The sequence below is a fragment of the Phyllobates terribilis genome, unplaced genomic scaffold (genome assembly GCF_046119375.1).
Source record: "Phyllobates terribilis strain yellow unplaced genomic scaffold, ASM4611937v1 Scaffold_1__5_contigs__length_1240528914, whole genome shotgun sequence".
In the NCBI taxonomy this organism is placed as follows: Eukaryota; Metazoa; Chordata; class Amphibia; order Anura; family Dendrobatidae; genus Phyllobates; species Phyllobates terribilis.
In genome coordinates this window covers 264,809,980-264,835,489 of record NW_027362761.1, presented here as the reverse complement: position 1 = coordinate 264,835,489, position 25,510 = coordinate 264,809,980, and the positions used below count along the sequence as shown (strand labels likewise).

General features: G+C 42.2%; 1 protein-coding gene across 1 annotated transcript in view; it reads right to left on the bottom strand.

Annotated features, from left to right (window-relative positions):
* Window positions 1-25,510, bottom strand: part of MED13L (mediator complex subunit 13L) — a 156,414-nt gene that overhangs the window by 31,466 nt on the left and 99,438 nt on the right. The window contains exons 3-8 of the mRNA XM_073672062.1: window positions 18,001-18,085; window positions 17,709-17,792; window positions 5,030-5,175; window positions 4,639-4,833; window positions 3,810-3,998; window positions 3-168 (exon numbers count right to left, since the gene is read on the bottom strand). Of these exons, the coding sequence (XP_073528163.1) occupies window positions 3-168; window positions 3,810-3,998; window positions 4,639-4,833; window positions 5,030-5,175; window positions 17,709-17,792; window positions 18,001-18,085 (865 nt within the window). The remainder of the gene's footprint in view (window positions 1-2; window positions 169-3,809; window positions 3,999-4,638; window positions 4,834-5,029; window positions 5,176-17,708; window positions 17,793-18,000; window positions 18,086-25,510) is intronic.

Below are 25,510 nucleotides of genomic sequence, written 5' to 3'. Positions count from 1 at the left end.
ACATTGATGGGCTTCTGTTCAGGATGCATTCCCTCCAAGCTCTCTGAGCCATGTGACTCCGTAACTTCAAATAGCTTCTCCCTCCACGTTTTGGACTGTGCCTCGAATGGCTGACACAATCTCCTGTTGACTGGCCATTGCCACTTGCCGTTACAGATCTAATGTCTCCTGGAAGGTTGAAAAGAAATGTTTCAATTAAATGAATGTAACTGCAGCAAAAATGTAAATTCCTGTATATGCAACGTACAAGTGTGTGTTATAAACATTTGATATTTCTGTACAATTGAAGTGAAGGTGTTCTCAGAAAATGGCATACTGTTTAAATTAGTGTTAATGGTAAATTATATTTCATATAATGGGAAAGCAGAAGGTTTTTAGCGCACAATTTAAATTATGCGCTAAAAACCTTCATTTTGTAAGTAGATTTCATTAAGTGACAAATCAGTCTAGATTCATTATTTCCTATGTATTCGTGTATTTTGACTTCTAACACAATATAATGCCGCTGCTTTCCCATTATATGGTATTTGCAGTTTTTTGCAGCAGGTATGTGTTCACACCAGTAAAATTATATTTCATAGCACAATCAACATTTTAAAAAAATAAAATCAGAGATCTTCATATTTTCATATTAAAACAAATACACAGTTCCTGTTCTGTACAGCAGTCCCATGCACATAGGCGGCAGCAGGCTAGCTTTGACTCATGGACTTTTACAGGACAGCTTTTCTAGGCATATTTTGATCTGGGCAATGGTCATTGTGAACAAAATAGCAGGATTTCAGATTTTTCTTCTTTTTTTAAATATAGGATACAGATATGGAAAAAAAATAAAAACATACAACCAATATAAAATCCTGATTTAAACAATATTTCATTTTCTGATGACATATTTCCACAAAACTGTTAATAAATAAATAAAAATATAAGAAGCAGTATTAAGAATAGCCAGATAGTGTGTTCAGTTCACCATTGGAAGCACTGCACTTTATTAAAGTAGCTAGCTGGGACAGTCCCTCTTTACAGATCGAAAACATCTGCAGTTCACAGAAGAGGCCACTAGAGTGCGCCCAAACACTTTGTATAATTGCTACAGCCTTGAACTCACTTCAGAACAACATGTACTTCACAAATGTTACAACAACCTCCACTCCTAACCATCTTTGTTATGCAGTTTTGTGCTACACGTAAGGCTGTGTGCCCACGATGCGCTTTTTAAGCCTTTCCGCAGCTGCAAATCCGCTGCAGAAACGTTTAAAAAAAGCTTGTTAGAAGGTCTGCCATGTTCCCCAATGATAATCCGCATGTGCTGTGCACATGCTGCGGAAATGTCCGCTGCGGATTATCATTGCGGAAAAAAACGCAGCACAACCAATTATTTTGCGGAAGCGCTGCGTTTTCGCCGCCATTGACTTGCATTGAATCGCTTGGTTTACGCATCACTGGATCTGTACATGCGGAATCCAAGCGTTTCAATGTGCGGATGGTACCCGGGTCTGGAGAAGAGGAGACTCTCCTCCGGACCAGGGTACCATAGTACCTGTAAAAAAAAAATAAAATAAATATTATACTTACCTTCTGATGGCCCCCGATGCACTTGTCTTCCCTTGCCGGCAGATCGCGGTGGACTGAAGGACCTGCGCTGACGTCATTTAGTCATGTGACGGCAGGTCCTTCAGTGTAGTGTACCGCGAGCTGCTGGCAAGCCAGGACAGAGCGAATAAAGACTGCAGGGGCCATCAGAAGGTAAGTATAGATTTTTTTATTTTTTACCATTCTTTACGGTCACACTATATAAATCCATGCCGGTTGCATGGATTTATATAGTGTGACCTAGTTGTCAAGCACTTTCCAAGTGATGCTAAAATCGCTTGTCAACCCGCATGTGGAAATGCAAGTGAAGAACGCTTCACATCCGCATGTCCCTGGCAGGAAAAACGCATGTACAATCCGCATGTACAATCCGCATGCGTTTTTTCTGCCAGGGAGATGCAGAAACGCTCAGGAGAAAAACCTAACACAAGAAAAGGTTCAGCCCTATATGAAAGTGACATTTTCATGGGCAAACATTGTACGGAATTAAGAGCCAACTTATATTCTAATTTAAAGGTGTAGTCCACTACAGTGACAACCCCTTCTCATACTTCACGCTTGGCCCCGGTAAAATAATAAAAGACTATACTCGCCTCCCGTGCTGGCCCCGCTCCAGTGGTGCCGCTAACTGCGGTCCCAGGGCTTCTGTGCGGTTGTTGTGAGCCAGATGACCAATCAGCGCTGGCGTCACTGTCCCAGACTTCTGTCGAATTGAACATGGACAGGAAGTCAGGGATGCAGCCGATCTCTCACTTCCTCTTCATGTTCAATATTTGTCTGAAGTCAGGGACAGTGACGCCAGAGCTGATTGGTCGCCTGGCTCACAACAACCGCACAGGAGCCCCGGGACCGTGAGTGCCGACACTGCTGCACTCTCCCGTGAGAGCCGGCACGGGAGAGAAGAAACTTTTTGGTGGAATATGACAACTTCTTTAATGGCACCTCACAAAGATTAAAAAAACAAAAAAAAACAACCAACGTCAACCTAAGGCGGGGTTCACACAAGTGTATTTCACAGTCTGTATGGGACTGCAAAGCATGGTTGAGTGCAGGTCTCCAGACCCAAATTTACAGCCAAAGGGCCTCGGTTCACATGGCAGTATTTTGGTCAGTATTTTACATCTGTATTTTTAAGCCTCTGATTTCTCCACTTCTGATTTTGGCTTCTAAGTACTGATGGAAAATACTGACCAAATACTGGACGTGTGAACGTGGCCTAATGGATACAACAGACTAAGTTTGGGTCAGAGACCTGCAGTCAGCCCAGGCATTGGAATACATATATGGACGGGGAAATACATTGTTACATTACTCCAGTTGTTTCCAGAGAAGCTCCACCTGTGCTTCACAACATCTATATAGTCAGAAAATACAGTACAACATGCCGCTCCTGCCTGCTCATTGTTGAGCTGATCTAAATGGGCACCCATGAGACATTTATGGTACTTCAGGCAGCCCAACACTAAAAGACTGTCTAACAGGTCCAAACGGCCAGACTGTAGGAACCCAGCATGCTTCCCACCCTGTGTGGCAGCATCTAGTGTCAGGACAGACCAGTAACAGCAGTAATAATGTTACTTACATGGACAGTTTTAGTCATTTTTTAGTGTAGTCTACTGTCTAAAATAAAAGGGGCAGACAGCAGTGATGGGTCCCCTTCAAATTACTTAAAGCATCCAATAAATTGAATGCAGCTTAATCTAGAAGAAGCCTGGCTCTGAGAGATGCATATGTACAATGTAACAACAATGCCGCATGACCATGAGAATAGTAAAAATGTAGTTTGTCTACAGCGGCCGATATAAACTCCATCCCTCATTTCCATTCATGCGGAGGACAGATTCCTTGCATAACAGATGCAAATGGCAGCAGAAAGACCCCCAAAGACTATAATGGGTTTTGTTTGGCTGCCGCTACTGTGAATGGTAATTTACTATAACTAAAACCATAGCAAGTGGGAGCCAGCCAGACATCATTGTTGTCAATAGTGTCCATTATATTACAGATCCGTCTTGGCCATCAATTCAGGTTCTCGGTTCCCACAAGGAAACTGAAGTGGATTTCAGAACTGAAGGTGTGAACAAAACAAAATCCAAAAAAAGGGAATCTCACAGCCCTGGAAATCTGAACACACTCATCACCAATCCAGAATATGAGCTAATCTGACAGATCACTTCATTGCAAGATAAATACAGTACAGTTATGTGCACGCTTACCGGGAGCAGCTTGATCTGGTGACGTGGGTGGCGTCAAGGGCATCCTGCATGGGCTGGGATCTTTAGTGAAAACTGCGTTCTGCTGTGCACTTGTGCTACTATGCCCAGTGCTCACAGTGCTGGGTAGAATGGGTAAGTCACTGTGAGCGATGAGCACAAAGGCTGAGGGGTAAACCATTCGAACACCACCTGAGGAAGAGATGGGTAAAGACTGAACTGTGCTGCTGATGGTTTATCAAGGTTTCCATTTATGTTTAGGGCTCTTAGACTGAAAAACACTGGACATGAAGAGATGTGGGTAGAAATCCATCTGAAATAGGATGTTAACTGGCACTATGTATCCTATGAAATACATTTTAGCTTATAGCTTAACAGTGGCCTGGATATCTTTACTTCACGATAGTTCTTTGAATTGTAGAGGTTGACAGACTAGTAAACATAATGTGGAGAACTTCCCGGAGACATATACAACTGCACGCATTCACTCTACACGTGTGATATGTGATAAGCAATACGTGTCATGTGGACTGTAAATCATTACATTATGATGGGACAGCTCCTCAGTAACACTAATGGTATAGCTATGGTTTGTGTCTGTAGGCACTGCCATGAATGGCTTTTTGTCATATGGCTTTACTACCATATGTAACACTATTACGCTTTCCCTTAATTACATACAGAAGAATAAAGCTGGGATGGCCAGGTATAATTGTGCTACTTTTTCTACATGCCCTCAAACTGACAAGATTCAGTAAACTTGTATTTCTTTCTCCAATGCTTCCTCCTATGAAGCTTCGATATGTTCTTGACCTCAACCAAATCTCCTTACCCACAATAACTTCCACTGCGGCCGGAAAGTCATCATCATAAAGCATTTCCTGATCTTCCCGTTGATCCTTCCTTGCAGAGAGCACAGTAGGGTAGAAGGGACGCCATTCCTCCAGCAGCCTGCGGGTTGTGGGATCCGATGTCTTGTAGGCATGACCAGTAAGTGTTCCACTCAACCCATAAGGACTCAGGATAACTATTATGGGGAAGCAAAACACAGAATTACATTCAAGACTAAAAAGAGTTTGTTTGGTGTGTAGTAAAGAATTAGAGATGTAGAGCAGTAAACTAGTGTAAGTTCTATAGCTTATAGTTACTGGTTATTCAATTCTAACGCAGCAAGAAAAACACATTAAAAACGTTACATGTGAACACACCACAAAGGAGCTTACCTTGGCATGGCGTGTGCGATGACTGCGCCAGCTGGAGATGTTGCTGGTTGATGAGATACACGGGCTGGTGCTGAGCAATCTCTACACTTGTGCAAACACTGCTTTCCCCATGAAGGAAAAAAGTGAACGAGCAGGAAAGGTTCTCACTAGAAACAGAAAAAAGCAAGTACTGACATTAATAAACTGTAAGCAGTGACCTCAGACTAGATGTATGGTCCCCATGGCCATATTCACTCGTAACCACCTAGAGAGAAGATGACAAATAAAAAATACAAGTTCAGAAAACCCTTACTGACCAAGACTGTTTGGGTCTTGAAAAGACTGTCACCAGGTTTTTGACACCTAATCTCAGAGCTAATGTGCAGAAACCCTGATTCAAGTGGTGTTTCATGATCATACTGGGCTGCTTGCTGTAGTTTTGAGAAAATATTTTGATAAAATGTCATCAGCAGGAGATCACTAGAGGACTAGAAAACCTGCTGTCATGTAGTCCTCATATTCCTGTGCTCCGTATAACCCACCCCCACCACTAGTCGGTAGATTTGTGTACTCTGTGCATAGGCAGAAAGCTGTCAATCAGTGGTGTGGGAGCAGTTTTACCGAGTTCAGCATTAAGGGAACTGGTAGATCTGCAGCAGATAAAACTGATTATCAAAATTAAAGCAAAAAGCCTAGTAAATGACATCGATCTAATCAGTGTGTCTGCCCTTACATTATGCTGCTCTCAGATGAGGCAGCAAAACCCTGGTGACAGATTCCCTTTAATGATGCGCTACAGTCTTTCGTTATTACTTTTCCACATCATAACAGTCATAACTTTTTTTTTTTTACTTCCTTTACATGTTTGTACGATGCTTTGTTTTTTAGGACAAATAGCTTATTTGAGGTGGAGATACATAATATAACTAATCTGTATACATACTTACAGGAAATAACCTCAGGTTATGATGGTTGTGCATGTACCTAATTGCAGGTTTCTCATCTTCAATTAACATAGGTGGAAGAATATGCGTTTTAAACTAAATTAGGTTTTGTCTATTTTTTTAATTAACATTTTTCCTCCATCATATTTTAACTTTATTTTGAACCATTATAATATTACATTATAATCTGTGTGATTATGACACCGTCTCCTCTCCAGGTTCCCAGAGAAGACTGCACAGCGGGTCCCAATTTCCCAATTGTGTCACAGGAAAACTCAACAACCCGGTGGAGGGGAGAATGCAATGCCTCACTTACTCTTCACTCCCCCGGCCCCCGGCAATAAAAGGGTTAAATTAACCAGGTTTGGTGGATCCTATATTTCCTCCTGTCACTTGAATTCGAGTACTTGCTAAAGTCAGCAAAGGACACCTGTGTTGGACTTAGTCTATAGCTCTAGGTTTTTATGCTTCTATAAAATAAGGTCCCCTAAAGTTGATCGGTCAGTTTCACAGTACCAACTGCATACATTATTAAATAGTTCTTAGACCTGAGAAGACTGGTATACTTACTTTGGAAATCCATGGATGTATAATCCTTTATGAAAGTTTCCCTGCTCGATGTTAAAGGATATATCCAGGACTTTAGGGAAAAACAAAAAATGTGGCTAAGCACTAACAGCCAGGTAATTGCTACTTACCTGCCTGTTGTGCCCCGCAACAGAGCAGTCACAGACCACTACTGCTGGGTATTCAGCTGCATCTGCGACATGACGGGGCGGGACTTCATACATCATTCTTCTTGACCGCGGGCTCCCCCACTTAGGTAGCAGGGATACCTCTGTGAATCAGAATGACGTCAGAAGTCCCGCCCCGTTGACAGACCGAAGCGGAAAAGAAGTCTCCACACTGTAGACGTGACGTCAGCAGAGGCTTCAGAATCCCCAGCAGGAGATGTCTGTGACTGCTCTGTGCCGGGGAAGACAGGCAGGTAAGTTGTAATTACCTGCCTGTTAGTGCTTAGCCACATTTTTTGTTTTTTATAAAGTCCCGGATATCTCCTTTAATAGGAGATTGATCTAGACGAGATATAAACATAAAAATATTTCTTTTAATTTAAAGATCACACAGTCATTCAAGTATAGTTGTTTAAAGTAAGTACACCAGCCTCTAAGAGATCCATCTAATAATGAGTAGAATTTCTATTAAGAGATCTGGTGACATACGTTGTAATGATTGTCATTAAATGGTGTACTGGCAGTCTATAACCTACAGAACAGCAATGATAAATGAAAGGCGAGTATCATGATGCTCCTTCATGCCACAAGCACAGAAAAATAAGCTTGGTATAACAGAATATTGAAACCCCTGGGCATCATTCATTGTCACCTTATATATTTTTTTTTCTTATTTTTGCACTGGATACACTCGATTCTAATGCAGTGAAATTAGATATTATTTGCAGCTTCAACTACCTAATGACAAAAACGAGCACGTCTAATTTCATGTCCTGAAAAGGTGCTTTATGTAGCCCCAGGGGATTGTGCTATTCCAGCAAGGGCATGTGAGAAGACATCCTCTTGTGGGGGTTAGATTGGCTGGAATAATCAGAGTCACTCTCTGCATGCAGGGAGATAGATGGGAGGGGGAAGCTGTCCTAATGACATCATGCCAGGAACTTGTCGACTTAAACCGGGTTGCCATAGCAACAGCTAATGTCTCCATGTCAGCCTGTGCATAATTACAACAGAGGAAGAAAACACACACGCGCTCGCACACAGCCAAACAGACGCACACAGGATCAGACTATGGAATGAGAACAGATTTCTATTTCTAGACTAATCACATGACACAGGGAGGGCGACATACCGATGCACGGAACACTCCCGCCACCTTATACTGCAGCTACCATGCTTCACACAAAAGCTCATAGACACCTCTGGACCAGCTCTCCTTTCTACCACTCCAGGGATGATGAAAGCTACACTGGGTGGAGGTGCATTGTCAATAGAAATAAGAAAATGGGGGATTTTTAGGCCTATTATTGCATCAATGTGACCACGAGCAAGTGAACAATTAGGTTTACTACATGAGGCAATCACCCACAGGTTGCGTCTGCAGCCGGAGAAGCAGCAACATTCACATTATGTACCAGTGTTCACACTGTTTTTAGATCAAATGAAGGATGAAAGAATATCACAAAAAGAATGGGAGGGGGGGGGGGGGGGGGGGGGGGGAGTGTATGTCAAAAGCAAGCACAGAGGGCCAAAATGAAAAACTTGGACAAAGTCGTGGGCCAACCAGTATACAGTATAATGGGCCCCACACAGCCCTCCGTACAGAATAAAGGGGCCCCGCACAGCCCTCCGTACAGAATAAAGGGGCCCCGCACAGTCCTCCGTACAGAATAATGGGGCCCCGCACAGTCCTCCGTACAGAATAAAGGGGCCCCGCACAGCCCTCCGTACAGAATAAAGGGGCCCCGCACAGCCCTCCGTACAGAATAAAGGGGCCCCGCACAGCCCTCCGTACAGAATAAAGGGGCCCCGCACAGCCCTCCGTACAGAATAAAGGGGCCCCGCACAGCCCTCCGTACAGAGTAAAGGGGCCCCGCACAGCCCTCCGTACAGAATAAAGGGGCCCCGCACAGCCCTCCTTACAGAATAAAGGGGCCCCGCACAGCCCTCCGTACAGAATAAAGGGGCCCCGCACAGCCCTCCGTACAGAATAAAGGGGCCCCGCACAGTCCTCCGTACAGAATAAAGGGGCCCCGCACAGTCCTCCGTACAGAATAAAGGGGCCCCGCACAGTCCTCCGTACAGAATAAAGGGGCCCCGCACAGTCCTCCGTACAGAATAAAGGGGCCCCGCACAGTCCTCCGTACAGAATAAAGGGGCCCCGCACAGTCCTCCGTACAGAATAAAGGGGCCCCGCACAGCCCTCCGTACAGAATAAAGGGGCCCCGCACAGTCCTCCGTACAGAATAAAGGGGCCCCGCACAGCCCTCCGTACAGAATAAAGGGGCCCCGCACAGCCCTCCGTACAGAATAAAGGGGCCCCGCACAGCCCTCCGTACAGAATAAAGGGGCCCCGCACAGCCCTCCGTACAGAATAAAGGGGCCCCGCACAGCCCTCCGTACAGAATAAAGGGGCCCCGCACAGCCCTCCGTACAGAATAAAGGGGCCCCGCACAGCCCTCCGTACAGAATAAAGGGGCCCCGCACAGCCCTCCGTACAGAATAAAGGGGCCCCGCACAGCCCTCCGTACAGAATAAAGGGGCCCCGCACAGTCCTCCGTACAGAATAAAGGGGCCCCGCACAGTCCTCCGTACAGCATAATGGGCCCCACAGTCCTCCGTACAGTATAATGGCACCACATAGTCCTCCGTACAGTATAATGGGCCCCACAGTCTTCTTTATAGTATTATGGGCCCCACATTGCCTTCTATACAGTATAATGGGCCCCACAAAGTCCTCCATATATAATAATGGCTTTACATAGGGGTGGTGGTTCTGGTGTCACGGGCCAAATATAATCATCCTGCAGGCCAGATTTGGCCCACGGGCCAGAGTTTGACATGTGTGTCCTAGAAGAACTATTGGGAGAACAGATCTCCTGTGTGGGATATGGAAGCGTTGACAGAAGCCATGCAAACAAAAAGATTCAACTCCTTTGGAAAGTGCAGCAGAAAGTGATCCTAGAAGGGAAGCCTCAGACAACCCTGACTAGATGCCTTATTTAAGATTCTATACACCAGAGGACCTGTTCCTGGTACCTGGGGGACCATTCATTCTCACACCTACAGACACAAGAGATCTCCACATAAGCTCAATAAAGGAGGCCTGGATAAATCCCACTAGACTGGTGTATCGCCTAAAAATATGCTGATGGCAACAAACCTTTTTTTGCCCTCTCAATGATATGTATGCCCTTATTATCGCGTTACAAAAATTAAAATAGCTTCTGGAGTGGCTCAATTGATGGCAAAGTCTACAGTAGCACTTATGTATTCCAAAGCATTAGTGCCACACAAACAGCTGTTCTGACAAACTTAAAGTATGTACAGACATTCTCACAATAATAGCCCTGTGGGCATTTTTTTTTAAGGCCCCAAGTGATCATGGCTGCAATGACTACAATGGCTGGGCTGTCAGGGAGAGGTTAAGGCAATGTTCACACATTGCAGTTTTGCTGTGTTTTTTATGCAAATTAAAAGCTTCTTTTTATAGTACCAGCAAAAGCTATGAGATTTGAGAAATCTTATGCACACACACAGGTTTTTTTTTTCCTGACTGAATTGGAAAACTGCAGCATGTCAATTCTTTCAGCGTTTTTTTCACCCATAGAAAGCAAGAAGTGCAAAAAGCAGCAAAAGACTTAGCCATCAGTTTTTGCAGCATTTTTAGTGGAAAAAAAGCATGTACAGCAAGATGTGAAACTCGTTTATTTTTGTGATTTTCTCAAGCTTAGACCAAAATGTCTTGGTCTCTTCACCTGAGCATGGCTCTTAGGATTAGTACAGTTAATCAAATTAGTGATATGTGTGAAAGTAAACATTGCATGACCAATGTGTGAAATTGAACAATATCCAACCAACTCAAGGGTCAACTAATGTTTGAAAGAAAATAGTGCTCCACCTACAAAATGCACTCCTAAATCCTTAGGTAAACTGTTTCTGACCAAATAACCCCCTCTGCCCCCACCTCCTCTGTTACATTGGTGTGTATTTTTTCATGAACCTTTATGATCAGAATAATCACTATTTTTTCAGGCATAAAAAAGTTTTTCCACTAAATAATTTGATCAAATTGCCATTTTCTCCAAAAATGTTTTATGGTTTCACATATGTCTTGCATTTGTGGCCTAACACCTTGCGTGGTAGAAGCAAAGCTGAACATTGGGATCCTAAAAAACGCAGCAAGAAAAGCAGGAAAAAAGCCAACAAAACCTGCTTTTTGCCTGCAGCTTTTTTACAGTCAAGAGATCAAGTTTTGGCTGCAGAGAAAAAGCAGCAAAAAAGTAACATGTGAACATAGCCTTAAAGGGAATTTGTCAATAAGATAACACCTCCCTAACCCATCTATATGTGCATGCAGGTCATAGGAAGCTGAATAAAATGATTCCTTGAGATCTGCGATATGATATCTTACTCCAGAGAACAATTTTTCTTATATGCAAATGAGCTGTTAAGATCTTTGTGCCAGACACAAAACTGGATGAGAATCTGCATCCAGAGATTATTTTAAATAAAAGGGATATCACCAGTGTAAGATATGGAATTACTGACACTTTGATCTCATAATCACACAAAACTCTACAGTGAGATCAGCGCTAACCCAAGCGCAGCAGAAGTAAAGTTTGTCTCATTACAAACATTTTAGCAGCACTTGTCCTCTCATAGTGTTGGCACTCTCACAGAGCTTTTTGTGTGATTATAACTAACAGTAAAGGGGTTGAACTGTGTTCTCATTACAAACACAACAAGCACATTTGCAGTTGTCCTCTAACAGAGGAGTCAGCTCTGCTGTACTGCTTTTTCTCCACACTGGCTGACTGTGAGATAGAACCTGCAAATGTTTTTGTTATGAGACAAACTTCACTTCTGCTGTCCTGTGTTAGCTCTGATCTCACTGCAGAGCTGTGCGTGATTATGAAAGCAAAGTGTCAGTCATTATTACATGTCTCACACCGGTAACAGCTCTTTTAACCCCTTACTGGCCTAGGCCGTATTAGTACGCCCCAGGCCATCACCCTCGATTCAGCACGGGCTCCGGCGCTGAGCCAGCACTGATTCTTACAGCTGACATGTTCCCGCAACAGCCGCGGGTGGAATCGCGATCCACCCACGGCTGTTAACCAGTTAAATGCTGCTGTCAATCTCTCATCACTTACCCTGCCCATCGGTGATTCCGTCACGTGATGATCGCGGGTCACTGATGGGTGGGCATTAGTGTTGAGTGAGTATGTTCTGTTCCGAGTATGCTCGGGCCGAGCTCCAAGTATTTACAGCTGCTCGGTGATATGGTTGAATCACTCCCGTGTGCATGATTTGCAACTGTTTGGCAGCTTTATTACATGTGAGGAATGTGTAAGAAATAGACATTCCTCACACGTATTAAAACTGTCAAACAGTCGCAAATCATGCACACGGGGAGCGATTCAAACATAACACCGAGCAGCTGTAAATACTCGGAGCTCGGCCCGAGCATACTCGGCGAAAGGGTTAACAGAACATACTCGCTCAACACTAGTGGGCATGACAACCCTGGGTCTGCAGCAGACCCCAGTGGTTGTCATGTAAAGATCGCTATGAGCGCCACCTAGTGGTCAGCGCTCATAGCACAGGAGCATTTCTGCTACATAAGAGGTGATCTGCTCATCACCTCTATGTAGCAGAGGCGATCAGACAGTCGCTGCTTCTAGTCTCCTATGGAGATTATAGAAGCAAGCAAAAAGTGTATTTTAAAAAAAAAAAAAAAAAAATGTTTTTAACCCCTTCGCAACCCTGGGATTTTCCGTTTTTGCATTTTCATTTTTTGCTCCCCTTGTTCCCAGAGCCATAGCGTTTCTATTTTTTGGTCAATATGGCTGTGTGAGGGCTTATTTTTTGCGGGACGTGAAATTGCAAAAAAAAAGTGCAATACCACAGATGTGGTTTTTTTTTTTTTTACCATATTCACTGAATGCTAAAACTGACCTGCCATTATTATTCTCCAGGTCATTACAAGTTTGTACACATCAAACATGCATAGGTTCTTTTTTTTAAGTGGTGAAAAAAAAAAAAAAAGTTTGCTTTAAAAAAAAAAAATGGCGGCATTTTCCAAGACCCGTAGCGTCTCCATTTTTCGGGATCTGGGGCCGGGTGAGGGCTTATTTTTTGCACGCCGAGCTGAAGTTTTTATTGATACCATTTTGGGGTAATCCGATGTTTTGATCTCCTGTTATTGCATTTTGTTGCAATGTTGCGGCGACCAAAAAACGCAATTCTGGCGATTAGAACTTTTTTCTTGTTACGCTGTTTACCGATCAGATTAATTCTTTTTTTATATTGATAGATCGGGCGATTCTGAACGCGGCGATACCAAATATGTGTATGTGGTTTTTTTTATTATTATTTTATTTTGAATGGGGCAAAAGGGGGGTGCTTTAAACTTTTATATTTTTTTAAAAAAAATTTTTTAACTTTTTGCTTGCTTCTATAGTCTCTATAAAAGACTAGAAGCAGCACTTGTCTGATCGCCTCTGCTACACAGAGGTGATGAACAGATCACCTCTATGTAGCAGAAATGGTCCTGTACTATGAGTGTCAACCACTAGGTGGCGCTCATAGCGATCTTTACATGACAACCACTGGGGTCTGCTGCAGACCCAGGATTGTCATGCCCACGCATCGGTGACCCGCGATCACGTGACAGGGTCACCGATGGGCGGGCTAAGTGACGCGCTTCCGGCGCGGCGATGTTAAATGCCGCTGTCAGAGATTGACAGCAGCATTTAACATGTTAACAGCCGCGGGTGGATCGCGATTCCACCCACGGCTGTTGCGGGCACATGTCAGCTGTAATAATCAGCTGACATGTGCCGGTTCAGTGTGGGCTCAGCGCCGGAGCCCGCGCTGAACAGGGGGTGACAGCCTTGTTGCGTACTAATACGCCACAGGCTGTTAAGGGGTTAAAAATATTTAAAAAATTTAAAAAAATATATAAAAAGTTTAAATCACCCCTTTTTTGCCCCATTCAAAATAAAATAATAAAAAATAAACCCCACATACACATATTTGGTATCGCCGCGATCAGAATTGCCCGATCAATATAAAAAAAGAATTAATCCGATCGGTAAACGGCGTAACGAGAAAAAAATTCCAAACGTCAGAATTACGGGGTTTTTTTTGGTCTCCACAACATTGCAATAAAATGCAATAACGGAAGATCAAAACATCAGATCTACCCCAAAATGGTATCAATAAAAACGTCAGACCAGCGCGCAAATAACAAGCCCTCACCCGGCCCCAGATCCCGAAAAATGGTGCTTTTTTTTTTTTTTTTTTAAAGCAAACTTTGGATTTTTTTCACCACTTAAATAAAAAAGAACCTATACATGTTTGGTGTCTACGAACTCTTAATGACATGGAGAATAATGATGGTTTTAGCATCCAGTGAACGTGGAAAGAAAAAAAAAAAACAACTGTGGAATTGCATTTTTTTGCAATTTCACCGCAGTTGGAATTTTTTTCCCGTTTTCCAGTACACTATATGTTAAAACTATTAAAGGCGTTTAACAGTACAACTCGTCCCGCAAAAAAATAAGCCGTCACACGGCCATATTGACCAAAAAATAAAAAACGCTATGGCTCTGTGAACAAGGTGAGCAAAAAACGAAAATGAAAAAACAGAAAATCCCAAAGTCGTAAAGGGGTTCATTTAAAATAAGCTCTGAATACAGAATCTCAGGTAGATCTATATCCCATCCATAGAGCTTAACAGCCAATATACATATTAAACAGAACCTGTCATCGGGGTTATGCATATTAAATCAAAGGTATGGCCATAATGCCGCTGTTATATTGATTTAATACATACATTCAGTGAAGAAATCCTCTGCCTGGTTGTTTTAAAATCATTAGAAGTTTTGGTCTCCGTGATTTGGGGTGGAACTGTGGGTAGGGTCTTTGGCTCTGCCACAGCCACACCACTGCCTCTGTTGTCTTTATCTTCTTTCTTATATAGATTTTGCGCCTGCGCTGGCCTAGCCGCGGCCAGTGTTTGCGCAGATTGAACTCTTGACGGTCTTCAGTAAAATAGCACAGATACATGCGCAGATTAAAATCTCAACTCAATGACGAGCAGAGTTCTCAATCTGCACACGCACATGCTGAAGCCCACCGCAAGATCAATCCATGAAAGCACCACCCATGCCTAGGATGCCGCAGGTGCAAAATTAAAATAAGGAAGAAGACAAAGACACCAGAGGCAGCGGAGGAGCCGCGGCAGAGACGAAGACCCTACACACAGAGTCCCGTCCTAATGCACCAAAACGTCTAATGATTTTAGAACAACCAGGCTGCGGAATGTATGTATTAAATCAGCATAACAGCGCCATTATGGCCATACCCTTAGATTAATATGCATAACCCTGATGAAAGGTTCTCTTTAAAAAAAATGTGGATTTCCTTGGAGTAAGACATCAGATCGCAGATATCAAGGTATCATTTTATTCAGCTTAATATGACCTACATGTCCATATAGACGGCTTATGAGGGTTGATCCTACTGACAAATTCCCTTAACACTAGGACTACTGGACTCGTGACCCCGCCTAGAACTACTGAAAGGAGTCATTTTGACTCCTTGCTTGTTTTTGTTTATTTTTAGAGTTTCATTTGTGGTTATTTATTAATAATTATATTTTTTGTAATGTATTATTATTGTGAGATCCAACAGTAATGCTTTTGATTGTTTTTTTTCTGCTTTTCTTATTTTTCTACAGAAAATAACAATAATTATAATAGACGTTTTTCAAACATTTTTTTTTTTATTCAAGTGCACACATATAAACAACAACTGAAGAACAAAAAGCAGAGAAAATGTAGGTGGAGGAGCATAAAAATGAAAATATGGCGCAGAATTCACCTTCTAAACATTTGGTGTTTCGCATTTTAGGCATTGCCTTTGATTTATGGCAGTACATTGCCCACACAAAGACTTACCACAAGTCTTACAATTTCCGACAGATCTATTTTTCTTGCACTTTTCTTTGATCTGGCAAAATTTTGTTTGAACCATCACTTCTGAGCATGTAGAAACTTGGGACGTGGAACCCTTTTCCCTATCTGTGACATAAGGACCACTCAACTCTCTCACAAGCGTTTGCAAAAATGCCTTGCGTGACATTTTTTGGTGGGTAATCTCCTTGAATATTATCCATGCATTTATACCCGCAAAGTCTAAGGCATTTTCAAATGCATGAACAGGCCATCTCCTTGTGCATGTTCGTGTGGTATATTTTCGTGCCATCTGATCCACTACATCTACTCCATATTTTGTTTCATTGTAAAACTTTACCGTTTCTGGAGTTTTTTTAGCGGAATCAGACGCAACAACATCTGGATGGACGGAACTCAAAATGACAACATTTTTGTTGGGCTTTCCTTGATATACTGTAAGTGTAAAATTGTCTTAATTTCTAAACACTTTAGTGTTGCACAATTCCTCTTTCATGGATTTTATTTCTTTAGGCACTTCTCGCCTTATCTTGTTCAGTGTTGCCACGATGGTTGTTGCTTTGCTTTTTAGCTGTTTAGCTAATTTTACTGAAGTAAAATAATTATCGGTTGTAACATTGCGACCTTTTTTCAAAAACGGGTCCAATAACTTCATTACCACATGGTCAGCTAAACGGTCCTCAGCACGGCGTGTGTCATCTTTGCCTAGATAAGGGAAGTCATTTGCCAGATATTTGCTCCTCTTATCAACAGCTAGCCAATATTTGTGGCCATATTTATCTGGTTTGGAAGGCATGTACTGCGTGAATGGACACCTAGTTTTGCTTGGGAAAAGTTGCTCATCCACCGTTATGTATGGGCCAGGTTTGTAACACACAATACAATTTTCAATAAACCTGTCCCACACAGTAGAAAATAGAGCAAACTTGTCCATTTGCAGTCTCTCCGATCGAGTAGATTTCTCATCAAATCTGAGAAACCTCATAATTTCAACAAAGCGGTCCCTAGACATTGTCGCTTTGCAAAACGGTATTCCCCAGTCATTACACCAAATACTGCTAATCGAGTGACGGTTCGTGCCAGATATTCCACGAGCATAGAATATCGCAATGAATGCATCTAGCTCCTCATCAGATAGTTTGTTCAGCATTACACAGTAATACAAGCAGGTAAAACACAAGGAAAATATGAAAAGTTGACATGTAAATTGAACTACATCTATATGAACATCAGGGTAAATAAGACAGAGTGAAAAAATTATGCACAAAACTTTATAGCAACATTTAGTGACAAAAGGACCTCAAAATATAGTAGGGAGTCAAAATGACTCCCTTCAGTAGTTCTTGGTAAATTTTGAAAAAAACGCGCAAATTTTTCACCAAAATTATTTATTCTCACAAAATCTTTTTTCACATCATATTTGAGGAAAAGTCACCGAGTTTCAAGCCGGAATTCTGAAAAATGTAGTCACAGAAGAGAAATAAAAAACGAAAGGAGTCAAAATGACTCCATCAGTAGTTCTAGTGTTAAAAGGAAGCCCTCTCCATTCTTTTCACATCTATGTGCCATAATCATTACTGATCATAGCACCTATGAGGCTAAGCACATGGGATTGGAGCTTTCTCTCCTGTTGATTTTTTCCTAGGTGACATGGCCATAACAGTGACCCATATTTTTTGTTTTTAATAGACAAACTATATAATAAGGGTCCATGTCAACACTGAATAGACAAAAGTCGCTGACTGACCAGTCTTCTCACTGAATCAGAGGCGCTCAAGTTGTCCCAGAAAGATTGCAGCATCTGCAATCAGCACCCAATCACCATTATGGGAATGCTATACAGCCGCATGTCTGCAGACCTGCAAATCCAAATCCACCACAGAAATCCGTGGATAAGCCTTGAATTTCTGCTAAGGATTGAAGGCAAATACTCTACAAAAATCCGCTGTGTAAAGGAATCCTTATAGCTTTCCTTTACATAGCACTTTTAGATCGAATGAAGAAGTGATACAATCTGAGAAGAATATAAAATGGTTACCTCTTTGAGATAGATTTTTCCTCTCTTTCGCTGGGCTTCACAAACCATTTTCCAATCCGCACAAAACTTTTATCAAGCAAACACCTAGAGAAGGAGGAGAAAAAAAAAGTAGATTCAACAGGATGCCATGTCCCATACAGCCAACAAGCCAAACACTACAAATATATCTCCATTAGGTTATTTATGACATAACTAAAATATATATAGTGTGACAAATTGTCAGTGTATTCTAATAAATGAAAACTCAAGAAACCCTAAATGCTTGCAGCACCATAATGTAATATCTGATTACCTCTCTAGTAGGTTGTGAATGGCCTTAAAAAGTAGTGTCCGACATTCATAGGACAGACCGTTGTCCCACAGCCCCTCTTCTTGCACTGCAAAAGACAGACAAAGTTTTGCATTTAGAGCGGTGTAAAAAGTTTGATACTTAATATATCATACATGTATTTTAACAGAAGCAAAATACCTCTTTTTGACCTTACTGGGATGGGTGAAAAGCTGAAAATTACACATAAAACTTACAAGCTTAGATCCACACAGCTACAGTGGTTTCTGCTTTAGAAAACCTTAGGTACAAATCATACTGACTCATACCCCCCCTCAATTATTTGGAAGTGAGAAACTGTTTCATAGAGGACTGTGGTGAGATCTGTAGGTGGTATCAAACCTGTGACAGATGCAGCCCGCCTTAAAATACTGTGTTCTGCTCCTGTGACAGGAGAACTACAGAAGTACAGATGTGAGCAGAGAAGTGGGGTCCAGATCAGATTGTACTTACAAATAGGATAGAAATGTGGAGGAATACATATATTTTGGGTGCTGGTGCTTCAGCTAGTCAAATGGTAAAAAGTCACATTAAAAGTTGGGGATGAGGCAATTCCAGGTCAGCTAATTAAAAATGTGGATTTATGTTAATGCTTATTTTCATGCCTGCAGGCTCAGGTATTAGTAGAACGCAGACCAGTTCTACACAAGGTTTCCATTTACTGAATGTTGTACGTTCCAGAGTTACATAACTTATTATGCAATAACTAGGCGAGATTTATGTAAAGTGAACCTGTCCCAAAGGGCCTGATCTATCTACATCTGAACCAAAAACACCCCCTGCTGCAAACCCTTTCCTAGAAGCAACTGTACAATGGAGAGATACACCTTCATGCAATGCTGCTATATTAGAATATCCATTATATCCACCTGCATGCAGCACGGCAGTAATCTGGGAACTGAATGGAAGCGCCATAATCACAAACTATCAAAAAGTCACTAGAATGCTGGGGACCCACTCATTATTATCTATATATCCTCTTTAAGCACCAGAATGAAGAGCCACTGTGTTCGAGTCCCTCCCGCTCTGGCAGTCTCGAGTCACCCATGCATTATATGCAACACTACATTTCCAGATGGGGTCTTTTGACCTGACAATGTCAGCAGCAGATATCTGCCAGGAGGTGAACGGGTCGTTTAGTTTCATCCACAATTTATCCTTTAACGTTTGAAAGCTGATTGGAGCCACAATTAATAATAATTTTTATTTTCACAGCGTCAACATATTCCGTAGCACCACTGACAAATTCTGCCAGCAGACATTATAAGGTTCCTTAGACACTTGGCCCGAGCTGCCAGTTAGCTTGCTCCCTCCTCACAATCTCCTACTTGATGGCAATTTTTTACAAAGTAGAAAAAGAAAATGCACACAGTGAATAAGGCATGTCTATAGTGACAACCTTGTAATTAAAAACCTGTTTGTTTATACCAGGGAAATCTACAGCATGGGGGATAAACCCAGACTAATATTCTAAATAGTGGAGAACAGAGAAACATTTATGTGCATGACGACTTACTAAAGTTTTCCATGCCAATTTCCAGTTATTCCACAATATCAAGTTCTCCGAATGTCAGTAAATCCAAACAAACATAGCAAAGAAGTGTCTACAAGGGAACAACTGCTGAGTGACATTATAAGCCAATCAGCAGCTGTTTAAGGGCCCTTCTCTGGGTCATTAATCCAATCATGCTGTCCCAGGTACAGGTACGTTGGCATGCTATCCAGCAGCATATACATAGTTTACATTGTGAGATGTGCTGCAGACCGCACCGATTTATAGGCCAAAATAATCGATCCAGACAGCTGAGGAACCAGCGTCCTACTGATTGTGATCATTGACCTATGTAGACAGACCACCAGACATGCCTTCCTATAGATACTTATTCAGTAACTTATCGGTCCATATTAATATTGCGAAAAGAAAATCCAAGGACGCTTATATACTCCACTTAGAGCCTCCTCCGTTTCCCTCAGCCCCCAAGGTCCCCACACAAAAAAAAAGGGAAAGAAATGTAACCAATTCTCAATTTTTATGTAATCCATATTGACTGATACAGTGAATAAACCTAGCCACACGTTATATGTCATCAACAGACGATCAATCTTCTGGGAACTTTCTTTCCAGTAAAAATCTTTCTTGGACTAAAAACTTTGCTGCAGATGACTATAGTGGTCATTGTTCAGATAAAACATTCACTCCTTGTTGAGTTTTACTCAATGAACCAACGTTTAGAAGCACAAATAAATGTGTAAGCACTTTTCATTAATTACCTATTAAAGAGCGTACGGACCACTCAATAAGGGTAAATTCTACTTCCATCCATCTTACACTTTATGCAGTCAGGAAGTAGGGGATAGAAGGAAATTAATAAAAATGCAGAACAAAGTGATCTTCTAGAGAAGAAAATGGCCAAGATGCAATAATATACAGTACAGACCAAAAGTTTGGACACACCTTCTCATATAAAGATTTTTCTGTATTTTCATGACTAAGAAAATTGTACATTCACACTGAAGGCATCAAAACTATGAATTAACACATGTGGAATTATATACTTAACAAAAAAGTGTGAAACAACTGAAAATATGTCTTATATTCTAGGTTCTTCAAAGTAGCCACCTTTTGCTTTGATGGCTGCTTTGCACACTCTTTGGCATTCTCTTGATGAGCTTCAAGACGTAGTCACCGGAAATGGTTTTCACTTCACAGGTGTGCCCTGTCAGGTTTAATAAGTGGGATTTCTTGCCTTATAAATGGGGTTGGAACCATCAGTTGTGTTGTGCAGAAGTCTGATGGATACACAGCTGATAGTCCTACTGAATAGACTGTTAGAATTTGTATTATGGCAAGAAAAAAGCAGCTAAGTAAAGAAAAACGAGTGGCCATCATTACTTTAAGAAATGAAGGTTAGTCAGTCCGAAAAATTGGAAAAACTTTGAAAGTGTCCCCAAGTGCAGTTGCAAAACCATCAAGCGCTACAAAGAAACTGGCTCACATGAGGACCGCCCCAGGAAAGGAAGACCAAGAGTCACCTCTGCTTCTGAGGATAAGTTTATCCAAGTCACCAGCCTCAGAAATCGCAGGTTAACAGCAGCTCAGATTAGAGACCAGGTCAATGCCACACAGAGTTCTAGCAGTAGACACATCTCTACAACAACTGTTAAGAGGAGACTTTGTGCAGCAGGCCTTCATGGTAAAATAGCTGCTAGGAAACCACTGCTAAGGACAGGCAACAAGCAGAAGAGACTGGTTTGGGCTAAAGAACACAAGGAATGGACATTAGACCAGTGGAAATCTCTGCTTTGGTCTGATGAGTCCAAATTTGAGATCTTTGGTTCCAACCACCGACGCAGAAAAGGTGAACGGATGGACTCTACATGCCTGGTTCCCACCGTGAAGGATGGAGAAGGAGGTGTGATGGTGTGGGGGTGCTTTGCTGGTGACACTGTTCGGGATTTACTCAAAATTGAAGGCATACTGAACCAGCATGGCTACCACAGCATCTTGCAGCGGCATGCTATTCCATCCGGTTTGCGTTTAGTTGGATCATCATTTATTTTTCAACAGGACAATGACCCCAAACACACCTCCAGGCTGTGTAAGGGCTATTTGACCAAGAAGGAGAGTGATGGGGTGCTATGCCAGATGACCTGGCCTCCACAGTCTCCAGACCTGAACCCAATCGAGATGGTTTGGGGTGAGCTGGACCGCAGAGTGAAGGCAAAAGGACCAACAAGTGCTAAGCATCTCTGGGAACTCCTTCAAGATTGTTGGAAGACCATTTCCAGTGACTACCTCTTGCAGCTCATCAAGAGAATGCCAAGAGTGTGCAAAGCAGTAATCAAAGCAAAAGGTGGCTACTTTGAAGAAGCTAGAATATAAGACATATTTTCAGTTGTTTCACACTGTTTTGTTAAGTATATAATTCCACATGTGTTAATTCATAGTTTTGATGCCTTCAGTGTGAATGTACAATTTTCATAGTCAAGAAAATACAGAAAAATCTTTAAATGAGAAGGTGTGTCCAAACTTTTGGTCTGTACTGTATATGATGGAATGGAAAAGAAAATCTGGTCTTTACAAGAGGATGAACTTCTCAAAGAGGAGAGAGGCTGAAGAGGTTTTACTGTATATACATACACACAAGAATCCTCCATACAAAACCACAATTTCAAGAAAGTTGGGACGCTGTGTAAAATGTAAAGAAAACAAGAATGCAATGATCTGGAAATCTTATAGCCATATGTTATTCACATCCGAACATAGAACAGAAGGTGAAAGAATAGACATTTTTCTATTTTGCATGACATGTCTAAATTAAATCATCTAGAAATTGACGGAAGCAAAACATTTTAAACTAGATAGGCAGAGTCTCTCAAAAACAAAGATGGTCAGAGATTCACAAATCTGAACAACTGCATCGAAAAAGTGTGGAAGAATTTCAGAGAAATGACCCTTAACACAAAATTGCAAAGACTTTGAATATCCCACCATCTACATTACTTAATATCAAGAGATTCAGAGATTCTTGAGAAATACATGTACACAAAGGACAAGGCTGATGGTCAATATTGGATGCTTGTGATCAACAAGTCCCTCAGGCAGCACTGCATTAATAACTAGCATGATTGAGTCGTGCAAATCACTGCATGGGTTGAAGAATACATATAGAAAACATTGCCTGAGCACAGTTCAACATGCATTCCACAAATGCAAATTAAAGAGAACCTGTCAGCACGATTCTGTAATGTAAAGACATGGCTGTAACACTGATTACATGGATATCTTTTAATGAAGAAATCCGCTTTGTTGTTCTTCTGTAATCACCATGTGAAGTTCTCTGCTATTACACTTGGGTGCACAGGGGCCGGACAGTACACTGGGTCTTCTCCCCCCTATATGTGATTCCCGGCCCCTCCGCCTGCCTCCAGTTTTTGATTGACAGGTCACTGCTGAGATCTCAAACACTGGAGGAAGGTCATTCACAGACTGGAGGCAGGCAGAGGGGCAGGGACTCACTGACAGGGAGCCTGCCACTGTGCACTGAAATCTAATTAGTAGAAAACTTCATGCCAGGTAGTACATATCATGTAAAAGAAAAAACAAATAGGTAGACTTAGTTTAAAATTCGTCCAAATTATGGCAGGTGTGAACACAAACATTTTTTTCCAAAACAGACTCCATGACATCATTACGGTGCCACAGTTGCAGATCAGGTCGGGTTCACACTTATACAGTGTTCTACGCTGTGAACTGCATAGAGGAGGCTCAGTTTAATCACCTTTTGTCAGAGATACAGATGGATGCAGTAGTCGGATTGGATCAGTACATAAGTAAGCGTACTTCAGATCCTGGCAAGAGAAGCATTTATCTGGGTGCAAACCTAGTGGCGGATGCTCCCAAACACTAACATGTACCACATGTTGGACTCGTACACCTTTTGTAACAAACTCGGAGGGCTGCCTCTTCCCTCTAATATGTCAACTCTATGGATTAGGTCATCTGTGACACAGAGCTGAATATTTTCACTTTGCGCTGCCATATGCAATGGCCAAAGACTGACAGATTGGGAATTACATCTCTGGATAGTTATCTGCACCAAATAAATAATGACTGAAAAGGAGTAGATAAGTAGTTTAGTGCAAGAGGAACGGTAATTGTATGGTAAATATTATTTATCACCAACAACCCAGAAAATCATGCAGAGTATGAATACCATGAAAACACGGAGGACTGGGAAAGCAGGTTCAGGCGGTGCGGAGACTGTAAAATATGCAAAGTCAGCGCTAAATGTTGCCATTCCATCCATAAAGCAGCACAACGTATTATAGTAAAATTATCCCTGGCTTGCTATGATAAGCATGAGCACAATGACCTGCTCAGAGACTCCTATTTACAGTAAGTATGTGGCAATGTTTCCATCCAAACCCTTAGAAATGGCAGTTTGAAGCATTTGCCAGCCATAAGCGGCAGTGAGGCAGTTAAACTGAGTAGGTAGTGCTCCCCTGCTCCACTGCTGTGCTTTATGTGCTGCTCTGCAACCAATTGGTGAGAAGCTGCTGCAGCACATGTTCCATCCACAACAGAGCAGGGAGCTGCTAATGGGGGACTTGGATCTGTGCCTGGCCTCATCACTCACAGACACAGGGGGGGGAGGGAAGTGCAGGGCAGAGATGCAGAAAGGAAAGTACAGGATAAAAGACAGAAAAAGGAGGGGGACTGTGAGGGGAGAGAAGCGCGGCCTGGCTCTACCCCGTGTCCATATATTTATATATATGATGAATAACTGCACAGCAGACTGCTACAAAATACTCTACAAGTCTTGCCTGGGAAAAATAACATATAAAGCTAGCGTATGGCCTATCCAGACAGGCAAAATGCAGATAGCCTGACCGAGATCGCTCCTAATATCGTTATTACGCTACAGTCAGACGGCTCCAGGTGGTCGATAACCTTATAGTCAGCAGCACGGTGGGACACAAGGTCATGACAGACAACGTCAGATGCATGTGGGAAGACGACACCGGGACAAACCTGTATTAGGAACATCAGCTCCTCATTTTTCCATAGCACTTGACTTCTCGCAGTGTTTCTACATTGTAAGAAGGCATTTCATGTCTGTCTCTATACAAAGCTTAAAAAACACATCTCTATGTAACCTTTTTTAATTAGGGTGGACTTGTCAAAATTGGTGAACTTCAAGTAATGCCTATGGGGGCAGGAATTCTTCGGCACTACCTGCCAGTAAATCAATCGAAAGCCACCAAATCCTTTATCCCTGCTTGACATGGTGGAAATGAAAGATAATAGATTGTACAAGTAAAATAGAGCCTAATTGTAGCTTCACTAAAAGTACTAAGCAACTCTACACTGTTCCTAAGAACTTTTCTGGTTGTTAGAGGGGATACCTATATCTATCCTGTGCTAGAGGTATCCAAGATGAGAATAGCCCTTTAATGACCCAGTGGAAGAGTTTCTGCTCCACAGTACTTGCCTATGCACTACACTTTCCACACTGGAGCAAACAAGGTGCCAATTGTGAGCCAGCTCCTAATGCTGGAAGATTAAGGGTCTGGACTTTGTAATGCAGGCTGGCACAATGCAGCAAGTCCCATACAGATTTGACCCAAACGCTTAGTTTCTTGGTGTGGATTTTGCAGCAAGTTTCAATCCAAGTGAACGGTGTTTTCCATATCTAAGCTACACACAGTGTGGAAAGTCAGTGTGAAAATAAAAGTGTTGCAGATTTTGAATTTTATAACAATTAGGCAGCACGGTGGCTCAGCGGTTAGCACTGTTGCTTTGCAGTGCTGGGGTCCTGGCTTCACATCCCACCTAGGGGACTGTCTGCAAGGAGTTTGTATGTTCTCCCCATGTTTGTGCGGGTTTTCTCCGTGTTCTTTGTTTCCTCCCACCCTCCAAAGACATACTGATAGGGAATGTAGATTTTGAGCTCCAATGGGGACAGTGATG